Below are 16,475 nucleotides of genomic sequence, written 5' to 3' on the forward strand. Positions count from 1 at the left end.
TCTCTAACCTTCCGGTCTGTGCCGTCCAGCTTGCCGTACTCAATCGTCTTCATGCCCGCATCTGCCCAGTACAGTCTCTCAGTCTCGTAGTCGATGGCCAGTCCATTGGGCCACGTCAGGTTCGAGGATATGATGACAATACGGTTGGAGGCGTCCATTCCCGCCCTTTCAATCTTAGGATTCGCTCCCCAGTCTGTCCAGTACATATACCTGAGATAGAAGCAGCAGCCATTACTCTTCTTGACCACAAAGATACAATAATCATGAAAGGCATCGACCACATCAAACCAGTGGAGCTTTTCCAGATCAGCAGGGACACACGCACCCGGGGACACAAATGGAAATTGGGCTTCAAGGCATTCAAAACGGAAAACAGGAGACACTTCTTCACACAGAGAGGCGTCACAATCTGGAATAAACTACCCACCGATGTGGTAGAAGCTGAAAGTTTGGGAGCATTTAAAAATAGACTGGATAGGATCCTTGGATCACTCAGATATTAACGAACACCAAACGAGCACGATGGGTTGAATGGCCTCCTCTCGTTTGTAAACTTTCTTATGTTCTAATACTATCTTTCCGTCCATAGGATCCCCACGCTGCAGTGTGTGAGCATCTTTACATTTAAACAAATGGTGAGATTAACTAAACTGATTAAACTAAACCTCTACTTGAGATACACAAGACATACATTTGTAAAGCATCAGTTTCCAATTCATACATATTAAAAAGGAGCAGCAAATCTCTCTCTGCAACACATCAAGGAAAGTTTCTCAAATGGAACACATCTGAAGCCCAGACACGTACCCTCCTATTGGATCTACCACGATGTCCCTGGGCCGGTCCAGGTTCTCCCAGATGAGCACAGTCCTCATGCTGCCATCAGCGTTGGACACCTCAATCCGGTCAGTACCTGAGGAGACGAGGATGACTAAGTTTCAGTGGGGCAGGGGGCGGGGGGGGCTGCCAGAGAATGTAGGAATTACAGTGATGAGTTATCATGCAGTCTGGCGGCTCACGTCGAAAACAGTACATTTTTTATGCTGTTAAAATTATTTAAATGCATGCAGGGTGTGTGAGATAAATGGTGATTTGCAGCAGTTATCTTATTTTCTTACCTGCATCTGTCCAGTACAATTTATTTGTCACCCAATCAATTGCAAGTCCTGCTGGGCTTTCCAGACTGGTATCCACAACAACCTGGGACAAAGACAAAAGAAAGGAGAGGAAGACAATTTAAAAAGTGTAATATAATAATAAATTAAACAATGCCCTGAACTTTGACTCCCATACATGTTGCCCAACAGTGCAATTACAGTCACCAAAACATACATAGATTATACATAGGCTCTTCCTGTAAGTTTTTAGTCATGCTTACATTTAGTTTCCATATGGAAAACATATGCATTATTAATGTAATTAAATGCTAGTTTCACTTCAATGCAACAACCAGTAGATGGTGCTATCCTGCCACTAAAATGCATCCCCAGAAGAAAGATGTCTTGATAAAATCTCTTCTGTCAAATCAGTATGAGGCTGTCGTACATTGGAATGGATGGATTAGCATGTTACAAACAATTGAGAGTTATGGGTTACACAGTAATGCAGCTGTGTAAAGTGCAAAGGAGAAAGGAAACAAAATAAAACCTTCACATTCTTCCAATGCAGCTTAACCTGAATGAAACAAGACGATGCTTCGGATGCTGTGTTTGTGCTGAGTCACTGTGGCTCTGCTCAGGCTACAGTAGCAGTGAGTCTGCCTGAGGGAAAACTGCTAACCTCTTGTTTGGATCCGTCCCACTTGGCCCTGTTAATGGAGTCTGTGGTGACGTCGGTCCAGTAGATGTACTCCTCCTCGGAGTTCCAGTCGAGGGCCACTGCATTGCGCACGTCAGCGAGAGGGATGACATCGTCAGACTTGTCCTCGGTGTCAAAGCTGATCCGACGGATGTCCGTCCTTCGGGCAAAAAGCAGGAACTTGTCAAGACCTGATCAAAGACCAAAGGTCTCTTGTCATTCTTCTATGTTTAACAAAAAATAATCACAAACACACAAAACCTGTCTTATTCAATTAAACTCTAAGCACATCTACAGTTTCATGCAGTGACAGCTTCTATAGTTAATAATGAGAGGTATCTATGAAGACAAATGAACCTACATTTCAAAGCAGTTTCTTCCTGACAGTTTTCTACTATACATCACTCAGTCCCTAAAATAACTAATTGTTTCTCCTATTCATGTGCTAATTTAGTCTTTTATGAAAGAGTGACAGGACATATTTCAAGGGAAAGTATCTTACTTGTGAGAAAAACAACTGTCCCATTTAAACAGTTAAATCAAGTAACTTCACTAAGTATATTACTGCAATCTAGAGAAACATCTGTTACACAATATGGGATCATGGAAAGAATTTCACTACAAACTATACATATTTTGTTATATTTTATTACAGCAAATTACCTAACCTGTGATGAATGTGACTAATAATGAAGTTGACTGACACAATGCCAGTAATTAGCAGAAGAAAAAACATTAGCAGTTACAGTTAATCTTTTCAGGTAGTATTCAAACATCACCCACAATAAGCTACACAAAACTGAAACGGTAGCCTTGTGAAGAAGCCAACTCACTTTCCGCACAGTTGAGGTTGTCGACTTTCTTAAAGCCGGTGGGGCAGGCGCACGTGAACGTCTTGTTGCTCGGCAGACAGAGATGACTGCAGTCTCCGTTGTTGTTTCCGCAGCGGTTTCTACCTCCTGCAGGTACAGAAAACAGTTTGTGTTTAAGGTTTAAGTCAATCTTGGTAGGCAAATTCTGTAACAAGACAGTAATTCTATAAACTGCGCTCTGTCCATCTCTGTACCTGCAGGCTGGCGCTGGGGGTGCAGGGTGTGGATATCCATGGGGAAGTGCAGTTTGTTGCGGATTATTTCCTGGTTCTTCCCCGTGAACTTGTTTGCGCTGTTGATGCTCTTGGTGTGCCAGTCCGTCCAGTACAGGCTGTCCTCAAACACCGTAATGGCAAAGGGATGGGGCAATCCTGGAACAAGCAGAAAAGTAGAAAAGTATTTAATGAAAAAGGAATTACAAGTTACTGCAAAAATTCATCATGGCCATTTTTCATCATTGTGTCAATCAATCAAATCATTTTTTAATCGGTATAGCACCCTTAACAAGGTATTCACAGGGCACTTTACTAGAATTACTACAAGGTGTGGAAGCAAATAAACTTGTAGGCCAAGAGGGGAGAAAAACAAAACCTCCTATAGGATGACAAGCCCCTATAGGAGAAACATCTCTGGGGGTCTAGGCTTAGATCCAATGGATGCCTCCCCTCAGTTTATGAATCCGCAGTTTTACTCGGAAAAGGTTAGTCTTTTTCTGAAATAAATTTTAGTTTATTTAGTCTTGTGAATCTGAAGATCCTTATACCTACAGTAAATGTCAAAAAAGCTTTTCTACACAAGCCGGACATACTTATGGCACCGTGATTTAACTAATGGACCTGCTTTGCATTAGTCGGGTTCTAATTATCTGTAAAAAAAATGTTTTAAAGAGTCGAGCTCAATGGATTTATTGTAGCAAATGTTTCAGGCTCGGGGAGAACGTGGAAATGATCCAACTTACTGCTCCATTTTTTTTCTTCTTCTAGTAAATAGTGTCTGTTTAGATGTGTAATCTTTGCTATCTCAAGACACACCAATAAACACAAACGAACACGAGAAGAACATTACTTGTTTCACCAAAATGCCTTGTAAATGTGAGCCTTGCCCTTTTGTGATTGCTGGGGCTCTTTTCACATCCAAAAGTGCTCAGCTCGTTTATATCGCTTTTAAACATTTATATTGTGAAGTACTAACAAAAAATAATGGCTTTAGATTGGTGTGGGGGGGGAGTTATTCTTTATTGGAAAGTAATTTTATACTACTGAATGATTCAATATAGGAAACCATTCTCTTCCCAGGTGACCATGAAAGACTGGGGAGTCTTTGTTTTCTGATCTTATCAAACGGGAGCGACGCATAATTAGTTGGTCACTGCCCCTTTACCGGAGAGTCCACAGGCTTCGCAGGCAACGCTCCTTCAGGCACTTAAAGCCGAAGTGGCAGTTGAGGGAGCAGCCGCAGGGGAGTTTGTGACCCCACGGGGGGCAGTGCCGGGGGCTGTATCGCTGTCCCTGCCCCGCAGGTGCAGGTGGGTGCAACAACGTCTGCACACAGACACAGGGGGCTGTCCGCCCAGCCTCTGCTCCGGGCGCCCGTCCACTCCCATCAAACGCACGGCCTGGCAGACCCCCAGCTCCCGTCACGGGCGAACGCTGAGTACACACGTCTGATTTGTACAATCTGTTGTCTAAGCAAACAGTAGGCTTCAGTGAGAACTGCTCCTTGGAGAAACAGACCATTAACAGCCCTTATTGCACATAATACACATCATTAAGGATGTCCTTATGAAGCGATTCTACATTTGTTTTTCTCCATGTCTTTTCACCCCCCTCCACGATGAAAACTTTTTTCAACTGTGTTAGTGTCTGCAGACAGCACGAGGCATGCAGTAATCCCACTCTGCAATGTGAGCTGATGGCAATACTGTTTTTTCTTTTCCTCTTGACATAATCACATTGGCCCAGAAATGAACTTTGCAGGAGAAAAAAAAACAGAGATCCTACTGTTTTAAGCTGAGCCGTGTGTTTAATCGGTGTCCGCGACATTAGAATTAGTTCGCCCTAGTTGGAACCCTTTCTTATAAGTGGATAGTTTATACTCCAGTAAACAATACGAGTTATTAACCTTCAAGTTGGACTAAACAGATTCTGGGCTGAGAGCAGTCCAAATTAGTAACTTGAGTACATTTATTATCATGTCATTTCTGATCATCAACACAAAAGCATAATACATTAGTCAAAAATGAGGCTGCCATGTCCAGACTCTTCCTTTAATTGCATTTCGTGTTGCATGCCACAACAGTAATTTAATTTTAAAATGCAAAAATCTGTGTATGTACAGATGAAGACTGATTCGGTTTAGTTTATGCTCTTCAGAGCAATGTGAAGAGGTTTGTATTTGGCCCCACCGGACTCCTCACCGACTGGTTTGGCACTTGATTGATTGTTTAAAAGCCTGTTTATATTGAAATGTTTTTGTACTTCAGAAAGCAAAAATGTACAACTTACTAACTCACTACAAATATTTACCCCTTCGATGTCTGAATCATCATCACAAATCTTTTTAATGTAAAGACTGGCAATAATAAATGACTACTAATTGATTTATTAGTAGACATTTACATAACATTACATAGATCAGTAGATTGAATCCATAGCATACATTTACCACCATAATTTTTGTGGATCTGTCCCTTCTATCTCTCTCGGTTTGAGCTAACTGTATTAACATAATCAATGAGTGCCAATCCACTTGTGCATTTATATTGGAACACAATTCTGAATATTTGCCAAAACCTCAACTGTCCGAATAAAGAAAAATAGAGATTACCTTCCCCATTTCATTTATCTGGCGATCTGTATGCGTTTGCAAATTGTAAACGTGTGCCAAGGCTGAAGTGGGTTGAGTCATAACTAACAGTGAAACACTTGAGGGAAAAATACAGTCCGAGTGGCCCAGTTCCTATCACAGCACTTGCAGACCTTAGCCTTCAGACAGCTGTAATCCAAGTTCAAGTGAAAACAGAAGAATTGGGGGGAGGGAAGAAAAAATATTACCTTGGCTGATAACAGCTTTCCTGTTCTTTCCATCGAGATCAGCTCGTTCAATCACATGGTGCTTGGCATCCACCCAGTACATCCTATGACCAGCGTAGTCTATAGTGAGTCCATTGGGCCAGAAGAGATGGGTGTCTGCGATGACACGGCGGTTGGAGCCGTCCATGTTGGCATACTCGATCCTGGGAGTGTTGCCCCAGTCAGTCCAGTAGATCTTCCTAGAAATGTTCCAGAAAAAAAACATGATTGATAAAAAGGCATTAAATTCTTCAGAACTGGTTGAGAAATCACATTGTATATTGCAAAATAAACACACTTACACTGTGCTTGAAAGACTGGCCAAAATTACAAACAATGTAGGCTGTGTGCTTAAATAACCAGTCAGTACATCTGCAGCAGAAACAGATATAAAATCTATCATTTCTATCCATGCTTTCTAAAAATAAGTGACAGAAGTGGTGGCTTTGATATAACTTTGATATAATGTCTGTGCTGCCTTTGAAATGCGTCTTTTTCCTACTTCAATTTAATCTTCAGTTCATCAATCTCACTGCTATGGACTCCCTAGGTGGTGTGGGAAGAAAAGCTCAGACACAGGCATAGTAATATCTAATTTGTTTGTGTCACATAAGTACATATGCTATACCAGGGGTGCACAACTGTGCTATGCCATGTGTGACTGAAGCAACATGTTGCTCAGACGCCGTCTTACCCCTCGATAGGGTGGAGGGCGATGGCTCGGGGTTTCTCCATGTTCTGCCACAGCAGCACTTTCCTGTGCGTCCCGTCCAGGTTGGCAACCTCGATCCTCGAAGTACCCGAGTCCGTCCAGTACAGTTTATCGTGGATCCAGTCTATGGCCAGGCCACCTGCGGGAACACAATTCATCTCAGTCTTTGCGGGAATTTTTCTGGGAACCTCATACAATTTGCTCTCTGTTGATTCGAAGGACAATAAAAGAATACAGTCATGAATTCACAAGACAGTATCTCCACACAGTTTCCAGTCTCCCTGCCTCAGCCTACCTGGGCTCTCCAAGCCTGTGGACACCACCTCCTCCACATTGCTCCCATTAAGGTTGGCCTTCATGATCCTGTCCAGCGTGACGTCTGACCAGAAGACCAGCTCCTTGCTGTGGTGGAAGTCCAGAGCGATGGCGTTCTCCAGGTTGTTAAGCAGCAGTGTGTACTCGGATCGGTGGGGGAGCACTTGACGGATATCGATCCTGTTGGCAAACAGCAGAACAGGCTCCGGCCCTGCGCACAAAAAACAACAAACACAAGCGAGGTAAGAAAATAAATTCTGACCAAAAGGGGCTTTCAAGTTACGAGAAAAACAAAACAAAACACGGAGATCACATTCTTCCTCCGTGCAAGGCCTAGATGAAATTAATTAAAATGAAGCGATGGTCGTGAATAAACAGCTCGTGTTTCGCAAGCTGAGAACAAATGACGTACCTAATGCTTTGCAGCTGCGTTTGTCGGGCCGGAGCTCATAGCCCTGCACACACCAGCACTGGAAGCCGCCCTGGGTGTTGGTGCAGCCCTGACTGCAGTAGCCTTCCTCCGCACACTCGTCCACATCTGCACGGCGGACAAAGAAACGAGAGATAAGGAAGCAGTCCATGACCAGACTCCTCAGAGATCTTGTGCAAGCGGTAACATTACTGAAAGATTAAGTTTCAGTAGGACTAATGATAAAAAGTTAATGTATGTTAAATGTACAGAACATTTTACTTAACTACCGCTAGGCACACACCAGGGACAGGACCCTACGATGTCTGCATGTGTCAGCTCATTTATACTAGGATGTGAGCTTATTTTATTTTGTACTGATTTTGCATTTGTGAAACTAAGTCACAATAAATATATAATAATACAGAACTTAAACTAAAATAAAAATAGTTCCTTAAGCATTTCTGCTCTAATACCTCACTATCTAAAAGCAGAAGCGTGTTTATCTAGGATATTCCTTGGAAGACTGACTGCCAAAGCTAGTAGAGAAATAAATGACCTTTTCCGTGTTATTTTTTCTTTTTTTTTGTCAAAACATCTGACTAAATCCACCTACTGCTGGTAAAGGTTTACTCAAAAAACCATCAATTTGAAGGTAAACTACCAAGGGGTAGGAAAAAAACGCTCAAATGTCACTGGCAATTCTTCGAGTTGTCTTGAAATTGAAATGCACAATGCAAGGTGACAGCGCTGCAAAGACGTGTGCTGCAGGTCTGACGGTCTCGCTAAGCATTAAAACCTGAAGCCTGAAGCCTCTGACATTTTGACAAATGTTTTATTCCTCATCAGATAAAGAATGTGAAGGTTTTGAAGGCAAAAAGGTGGAGGAGAGGGGCCAAAGCAGACCAGGCGTGCTTTAAGGATCTTCTTGAATTTCTAACGTGTGATGTTCCAGTTTCATCCCGTCTATAAAACGAGTGGGCGTTTCATTAATAAGAAATGCTACAGAGAATATAATAAATTGCGGTTAGGAGTTCACCCATTAAACAGGTGCATTGCATACGGCTTGAAAACCATTACCTTGACATGACCTTCCATCATCCATCAGTCTGTAGCCTGTGTGACAAGTGCACTGTACCAACCCTCGGCCCATATGGCACTTCTGAGCACAGCCACCATTGTTCATATTGCAGTTGCCCTCACTGGACCTGGGACCTTGTGAACCAACAGGACAACACCAACACGCATGATCAAGCACTGAACTCCCCTCAAATGACACTGCAATGTCAAATGATAAAACACAGATCGCTCTTTTGCCTGTCTTGACAAGAATTCAAAAAATGTAGGAATCTGGGTTAGATTTCTTTTATTGTGATGCCTGGGAACAAAAAAGTTCACTTTAGTTGATCTTGTGAGCTATCGCCCATAAACATGTCAAATAAATATATCTTGAGAGTGAAAAAACGAAGGCACAGCACAATGTTCGTATATTGAAATAAAATGTAAATGGTGAGCAATCCATCATTCCGAACCCCCTGGTCACGCAGACGTGATTGGGTTGGCTAGCCCTTCTGAGGTAGTACAAAACTGTCTGAACAAAATGTAATCTTGCTTATGTTAAATGAAATGGTTAAAACGGTGACAAAGAACTCACGGCAGTTCTGGTAGGGCCTCTCATCAGTGCCGTCCCCACAGTCACTGACCTCATTGCACACCTTCCTCTGGCCGATACAGCGGCCATTCCCGCACAGGAACTGGTCAGGGGCGCAGGGCGGGGAGTCTGAAGGAACAAACGGAGCCCATTTATACAGAGAACGGGGACAGGCTTACAATGGAACCACTGTGTGTGTGGGGGGTCTACTGAACGCAAATGATGAAAAGTCGCCTCGTGTAGGTGTACCCCAGGGGTCCATCCAGGTAATTACAAATACAGATCAGTTATATTCAGTAATTTTCTATGACATTGTGCATGGTTTTTCACGTGATCTGCAGCAGTACACTCATAAGGTGACACTGGATGTTATGGCCAACGCCAAAGTTACCAGTTTTCTCGCAGCCCTCTTCATCGCTGTTGTCCGAGCAGTCGTCTTCTCCATCGCACCTCCATAGCAATCGTACGCAGCGCCCCGACTTGCAGCGGAACTGGTCAGCAGTGCACATGGATGTGGCTGTAGAGCAGAGCAGAAACCGATGAATAAAACACACAAGCATGGATCCCCCTCGGCCGTGACACCTGCCTGTAATCAACCCCAATTGCTCATCTAAAAGTAATAATTGGTTCACAAGTCATTGCTTCATTAATGGGGGTAGGAGGAGAAACTTACAGCAATTCTTCTCATCAGATTGGTCATCACAGTCAAACTCGCCATCACACCTCCAGCCAGCGTTGATGCACATGCCGCTGTTGCACATGAACTCTACGGATCTGCAAGGCTGATGGGAGGCTGAAAAGGAACAACAGGGACACACCGTGAAGACAAGGCAAACATGTATTGTGCAAGCTTGGAACCTAGGACTGAGGCGCAACCAGAACTGCAACCCACACTAATCCCAAACCCAGACCTTGATGGCAGGGAACACGCAAGGAGCCTTCACCAAACCAAAAGGCACTATCATGTAGAAGTTTAGGGAATTTAAGATCAGTTTTGATTTTATGCAAACAGCAAGAAATACCCAATAAAATCAAAGTTAAATATAGCAATAACACATTCCATCCAAAGCATCCTTCTTTTGTAAGATGCAGCTCAATTGTGGATTGACAAAACCACATGCACAAGAACAACTTTATCAGCATGAATACAGAATATCTCGCAGAAAAAAAAGCTTAAGACATTTCAGCTTACATAGTCAAGCCAAGTACACATTTTTGTATCAAACAAAGCAGCCTTGATGGTGTCATCGACACAAGATGGATGCCAAGGAATGCCATTTGAAGATGAATCCTCCTTCATGGAATGTGAATTTGCCACATTGTTCAGGTTTTTCCTTTGAAGCAGATTCAAATGTCTAAAAAATGCAAAATATCTAATGCCAAGGAACCACAGCTAATTAAAAATGTTGTGGGAGATGGGAAACTGAATTAGACTTAATTATGTTGTTGCTTCAAAAAGGACAGTTGTCAAAGCAGAATTCAAAATATTAGGCTAGGAAAAAACTGTGCGCCTCTTTGATTAATGGAAGAAAAAGAACACATTCATCACTATAAGTGAATCCTGACAGATTTTTAAATATTAATTTTAAGAGATTGTTAATGTACAGGATTTTCATTTGTTGTCACAAAAAGGTACAAAGCTTCCAAATGAAGAACAAATTAAAATACTAAACCTGATGTTCAAGATACTTTTAGACAGATTTGATTATAATAATTTTGAGCCCATTTCAAAATGAAGTATTAAAGAATCAGCTGTTGGAAGTATAGTGCAGGAGTCTGCTGAAATAAAAAATAAAAAAACATATCTAGTCTGAACTTAAAATATGGGGAAGCTCAGACTGACAATGTGTCAAGGAATTGCACACCGCAGACAGCAAGCCATGAAAAGTTTGATTTGCTTTAACTGGCCACTTATCCATGTTTAACACAAGGAGCACACCCAGCTATTATTGCAGAATTGGCTGACATTTACACATGAAGGGTAATGGAGAAACTCCTGCTGTTGTGCTGCACATGTTGTGTGTTTGTAAAAGAACTAGCAAGGAAAAGCTCCTGCAAGCCTATCTCCCCGTAGTGCTGCACAATAGGTGTTAATCATCCCAAACCACGTGTATGTTGACATCTCATTCTGTGCATTAAAGCACAACTAAAAGCATAATTAAGGAATATGTCAAACACTGTAATAATTGTAATAATTACACACTGTCTATTGTAGACTTACTGTTGCCAATTATATGCCAACTGTGGTATTTATATTTCTGGATAAACTAAGTGCCATGGAAACAACGTAATGGATTACCTTTTACCTTGAATTTGAATAAATGTGGTGTTGGACTCTGCCTTAAACAGGGGAAATTAATCTATACTTGAAGGGCCATTTAAAGTTGTTTTTCCATTGTTAATTGCCTGCCTCCCTCAGTGCCTTACACCAACACTGCGTTTCCATCGTCTTAAGCAGCTGCACACTCTGAGAGACCGGAGCTGTAACCTGACCCCAGCGCTGCCGCTGTGTGGATGGGACTGGGTTGGAGGGGGCGGTCAGGGGTGGTTTGTCGATGCCAGATGAACTGACAGTTTGGCATCTCGAGTACCTGGACACCGTCCAGATGTCCTGCTCTGGTCAGACAATTCTTATATAAAGAATATTGACATTCCTGTGTTCCCCTAATGCCTTGTGCGCATGGCCTCTGCAGGCCTGTGAACTCCACAGTGCACTGAGACACACAGATGCACAGGGTGGGTTCAGAAAAGCCATTGTGTCTGGCATGTGTGACTTTACCAAAGAACAACAGAAGGGTGTAATGGATCCATCACTGAGCGGGTTCTTTTTCAAAATGAAACATGTTTAGTTTTGTCATTGGAAACGGCTCCAAATTTATGATGCTCGTCAAACACTTCCTCCTAAAGTGTGCCATGTGTGTGTGCTGCACTCAAGCCCGGCATTCCCGGCCTAACGGTTCTGCCCGCTCTGAGAAAAGGTCCTTACAGCAGTCGGATTCATCAGACCAGTCCCCACAGTCATCATCTCCGTCGCAGTGGTAGATGTCCAGGATGCAGCGTCCATAGGCGCACTGAAACTCCTCGACGCTGCAGGTTGCAGTGAGGACGTTGGAGGCTGCACGCAACACAGGGGGGACAGAGTTATTATACAGTAAAACTGCTCCATATACTTCCTCAATGTTTTTCCATATAAATAAACCATTGAACGCTACAAGACGTTTGGGAACTTCCCGACTGCCCCAAACAGTAAACTTTACCATCTGCCAACATTAATTTGATTTTGACGGATGATTTTGATTTACATTATAATTTAACCACTACTGTTGCAGCATTTGCATCAGCTGAAGTTCCAGTTTGCACAATTTGATCACGGCTCCTCACCGAGTTGCATTTTAGGCCTTTCTTCTCTACAGATAAACACGCAATGCCAAAAAACGTGGAGTACTTTTCAATTTTTAAATGTTTTATGTTTTCAGCTGAGCCAGCTGCTGTTGCTTTACATATGTACAGAGGAATCATTTCTAAAAAAAAAAAAAAAAGGGATCCATGTGCACAAAAAAAAAAGTAGTACCAAGAAAACCACCTGTACAGAACAAAGAACTCAGTTGCTTTTTCTTTCTTGCCTTTTGATTCTTTGAAAAGCACTGCTTTGAAATTGAATATTTATCTTTTATGCTCTATGCTTTTCACTCATGTTTTCAATGAATGGTAAATGTATCTACAGAAGTTCATAACTTACAGTAATGTGCACACCCTTTACAGAAGGACAAAGAAAGGATCAACATACAGGCCATGACTGCGCTTCCTTTGAAGTTCTACCTGCTCAATATTAAATGCCACAAATTTCAGTCCAATGATGCATTTTTTAACATTTGGTTGGATGAAACTGAATGGGTGACTCAACTGAATTCCCAAGTCCCACAGATAATAGACAGATAATAAACTGTGCTGAATATTGCTCCGCAGAACAAATAAAATATATTCTAAATTCTAAGGTTCTTGAGTTCTAAGTAGAGATCAGAACATTTGTGGATGGTAGGCTATTCTCCCTTTTTTAATGGCAACAGATAAAACAGATATTACTACAGTGCATTTTTCAATAAATAGTTCCTATTCTGATAAAATACAGACTCCGGTAGAGTTTGTATCATATCATGTCAAGGACCTGATCATGGCAGTAGTAGGGTGGGGGCCACGATGAGTAAACAATGATTAAAAGCTTAAATAATGCCATCTCTCAATTATTCGAAAAATCTGTAAAAAATAAATCGATAGAATATTAGTCAGAAGTTGCAGCACTAAACGAATCTAAACACACAATTCTGATGTAACCTCGAGAACATCATCTAACCGTGACATATGGAGTGTGAATCCGACGAAAAACTCCGGAAAATCACGGGCTCTGACCCACGGCCTGCCCGGACTCATTTCCTGCTCCGCGGTGTAACTCCTCTACTCCAGGTCGCTCCACTGCTCCAACAGGAACTGGTTCAGAAGAATACCATTTGCAGGACTTTGTCATTTAACCCCCCACCATCACAACCACCTGCCAGCCCCCTTTCACAGCAAGCCTCGCTACACTGCTTATGCTCACAATATGGACGCAAAGAGAGAGTTGTAGCAATTCCCTCAAGTGATGAGCACCGAGCTTTCAATTGCAAAGCTCCCTGCCAATACTCATTATCGGCAGACAGGCCTTTATCTGCAGAGATGAAAGGCCTGCCCTCAGCCAGCTGACAGCACGGAGCTGTTTCGGCTCGTCTTTGAAGTCCTCTGGAGAGGTCTTTTTGAAGAATAAGACTGCCAGTGTTAGAAGTCAGCAGTTACTCCTATTTTCTGTATAAGGACTGACAGAAAGTCAAACTGATCTTCTGTCTATTTATATTTCGTCTGTACATGGATTTAGGATATCATTTATCTTGTACTGCTGTGATTTGTTTTAAAAGTAGACGAAAGGTAAAGATAAATGTATAGGTAATTCTGAATCAATAATCTTTTGCTGTTTTGAATAGCATCCATACTAGCTCCTCTAACATGATGAATAATTTAAGCGCGATACTTAAATGAATGAAATTCGGTATCAAGAGTAATCGTATCTTCTTGGAATGATTTAATTATAATTCCTTGTGTCGAGTGCGTGGAAAGTTGAGGAAACCCACGTCTAGAAGCATATTCTTCAAATACACATTAAAAGTCTTGGTAACTTCGTCTCAATCGTTGCCAGCGAGGTATAATCAAGTACATAATGAGGTGAGGGATGGATTTATGAAATTATTATTCAGCAAGTCTGTGATTAGATTTTAAATCTCTCTGAAAATAAATATTACACTTCTTCACACAGAGAGGCGTCACAATCTGAACAAACTCCCCAGCGATGTGGCTGAAGAGACAATTTGGGAACATTCAAAAACAGACTGGATAGGATCCTTGATCACTCAGTTATTAATGGACACCAAACGAGCACGATGGGGCGAATGGCCTCCTCTCGATTTTACACTGTCTTATGTTCTTATTAAAATCTTAAGGGAAATACTCTTGGGTTTCACATATTGTCACTAATCTTTGTGTAAAACCTTCCAGGAAGTTTCCTCAGCGTCACACAGTTCCTCAAAGCAGGGAGGAGAACACCAAACTGATATCAAATTGATTTTTGCGCAGTTTGTCTATTAAAAGTGAATCAATCAATCTAGTTCACTGGGCTTTTGTTGGGTAACTGCTGATGATCTGGAGCTGGAAACAGTCAATGGCCAGTTCTGTTGAATAACGATCAACTCTTAACTGTTTTCAATTTGAATAAGTTGATTTTCTTCATCAAGGCAAAGGAAAAAAAAAGAAAAAAAGTGACCAGTCATTTATTTGCAGAATTCTGTGGTAAACTGACCTACAGGCACAAAACAATGCCGCAGGTTATGCATAGTAAAATAGTGAGGCTTTCATGTCCGGTGAAAAAGCAGCAGGGATGTCAGTGAAAGAGCTCGCCCCCCCGTGCCAGTCCAGCTGTACGACGAACACAGAGCGGCTGCTGTCTGAGACTCTTTAATGGCAGGACGAGCGCTTCTGAGAGGGATCCTCCAAGAGCACACGCACGGTCTGAATTTTATTTGGTTTCGAGTTTCTTTTCTACTTAATATGATCGATTATTTAACCGTTTCTACATCTTGCACTTGAAAGGATGTCGGGCAGTATTTTGCACCAATCCAGAGACCTGACAGTTTCTAATGCTCTGATTTCCGAACAGTGGGGTTTACAGTCAGTTATGTGCCCTGATATCGTCGTCTTTAAAAATGCATACATCTGCAGGGTAAAGCTCGAAGGGAACATTACTCACGGCAGTTTTCCTCATCCGACCCATCTTTGCAATCTGTGTCGCCATCGCAGTACCAGTGTTCAGCAATGCAGCTCCCGTCGGTACAACGAAACTCTTTGTCTGAACATTTCCTCATGTCTGGAAAAAAGAAAAAAACAAGAAAAAAAAAAAAAAAAACACAGATGCCCAGGGAGTTAAATATCTTTTCATGTACCAGTTGTGACCTAGTAAAAAGCACAGAGATTAGATTAAGAAGTGCTTTCACAGTCAATGGTACTAACATGACTAACACACAAGGTCTTCTATTCGCACCCCCACCCTGCAGCAGCCGTTTCTGACACAGGCCTTTGTGTAGAAAACACAGAAGGGAAATAAAAGTGTGAATTACTTTGTTACCTGGGACATTCAGCTGACAAGTGAAAGGATTTTGTCATTCAATTAACTTCAACAGTGGGGAGAGGGAGGGATATACCTGCACTTTCAGGGGGACAGGTTGAGTTTCTTTTCAATTAAGACTTTTACTGAAAGGTTTATTAATCATATTTTGAAAAAATAAAAAAAATGACTGATAAAAGAAGCGAGTGAAGAGAAACAAGAATTAATGAGTCAAACTGAGCAAACATAGATGCATTTTATTTTTTGGGGGATTTTTGGCTTAGACTATTTTTAACGATTTAGGTTTAGACCTGCAATTAATTGCAACACACCCCTACCTGCAATCTGAGCTCAATAAAACTGTTAAAGACTTCCTGAAACCGTCCAAATTAACAAAGACCCTACTAGCAAGTGGAAGTAAATCCTTCAACCTTGGGAATAATATGGAAAGAGGAAGAAAGTGAATAGTAAAAGGCGGTTTAAGAGAAAGATTGGCGAAGGATTTTATTACTGGGGTTTAATCTTGTAGGTTTTAACTGCAGCGCTGGAGCCCTAAGCGGTTCCCCACCTACTTGATCTGCATACAGGAAGGGCCTGGCTGGCTGATGTGCGTTTCATCGCAATAACAAGAATAGGTAATGCGAGGGGGATTAGGGGGCTTTATGAAATAACTGAGGGTGACGTTGGTTCAGCTGTTTCTCATAACCAAGTGACAGAGATGCCGGTTATGGCCCTGGATGTGAGTGACATGTTGGGATAGTGGGAGTTTTCAGACTCTGCTATACGGGTGGAACTAATTACTCAGTGGAAACCAGAAGTGAGATTTGGCACCGGAGCACTCATTATAAACCATCAAAGCACCGAAATAAATGAAACCCTAACGTAAGGTAACTTAAAATAAGTATGTCGGCTGTTAGCAAGGCAGACAGACATCAGTGGGTCATGAAGAAAAACTAAAAACAACAG

The 16,475-nt window shown here is 42.0% G+C and overlaps 1 protein-coding gene across 3 annotated transcripts in view; it reads right to left on the reverse strand.

Moving 5' to 3' along the window:
- Positions 1-16,475, reverse strand: part of lrp4 (low density lipoprotein receptor-related protein 4) — a 91,912-nt gene that overhangs the window by 13,328 nt on the left and 62,109 nt on the right. For all 3 annotated transcript variants that reach the window (XM_066700540.1, XM_066700539.1, XM_066700541.1), the window contains exons 5-20: positions 15,156-15,272; positions 11,814-11,942; positions 9,501-9,620; positions 9,219-9,344; positions 8,831-8,956; positions 8,257-8,391; positions 7,180-7,305; positions 6,748-6,978; positions 6,435-6,591; positions 5,723-5,940; positions 2,864-3,040; positions 2,631-2,756; positions 1,780-1,988; positions 1,119-1,200; positions 808-913; positions 9-210 (exon numbers count right to left, since the gene is read on the reverse strand). In XM_066700540.1, the coding sequence (XP_066556637.1) occupies positions 9-210; positions 808-913; positions 1,119-1,200; positions 1,780-1,988; positions 2,631-2,756; positions 2,864-3,040; positions 5,723-5,940; positions 6,435-6,591; positions 6,748-6,978; positions 7,180-7,305; positions 8,257-8,391; positions 8,831-8,956; positions 9,219-9,344; positions 9,501-9,620; positions 11,814-11,942; positions 15,156-15,272 (2,387 nt within the window). The remainder of the gene's footprint in view (positions 1-8; positions 211-807; positions 914-1,118; positions 1,201-1,779; positions 1,989-2,630; positions 2,757-2,863; positions 3,041-5,722; positions 5,941-6,434; positions 6,592-6,747; positions 6,979-7,179; positions 7,306-8,256; positions 8,392-8,830; positions 8,957-9,218; positions 9,345-9,500; positions 9,621-11,813; positions 11,943-15,155; positions 15,273-16,475) is intronic.

This window comes from Amia ocellicauda, chromosome 4, assembly GCF_036373705.1.
Source record: "Amia ocellicauda isolate fAmiCal2 chromosome 4, fAmiCal2.hap1, whole genome shotgun sequence".
Classification (NCBI taxonomy): domain Eukaryota; kingdom Metazoa; phylum Chordata; class Actinopteri; order Amiiformes; family Amiidae; genus Amia; species Amia ocellicauda.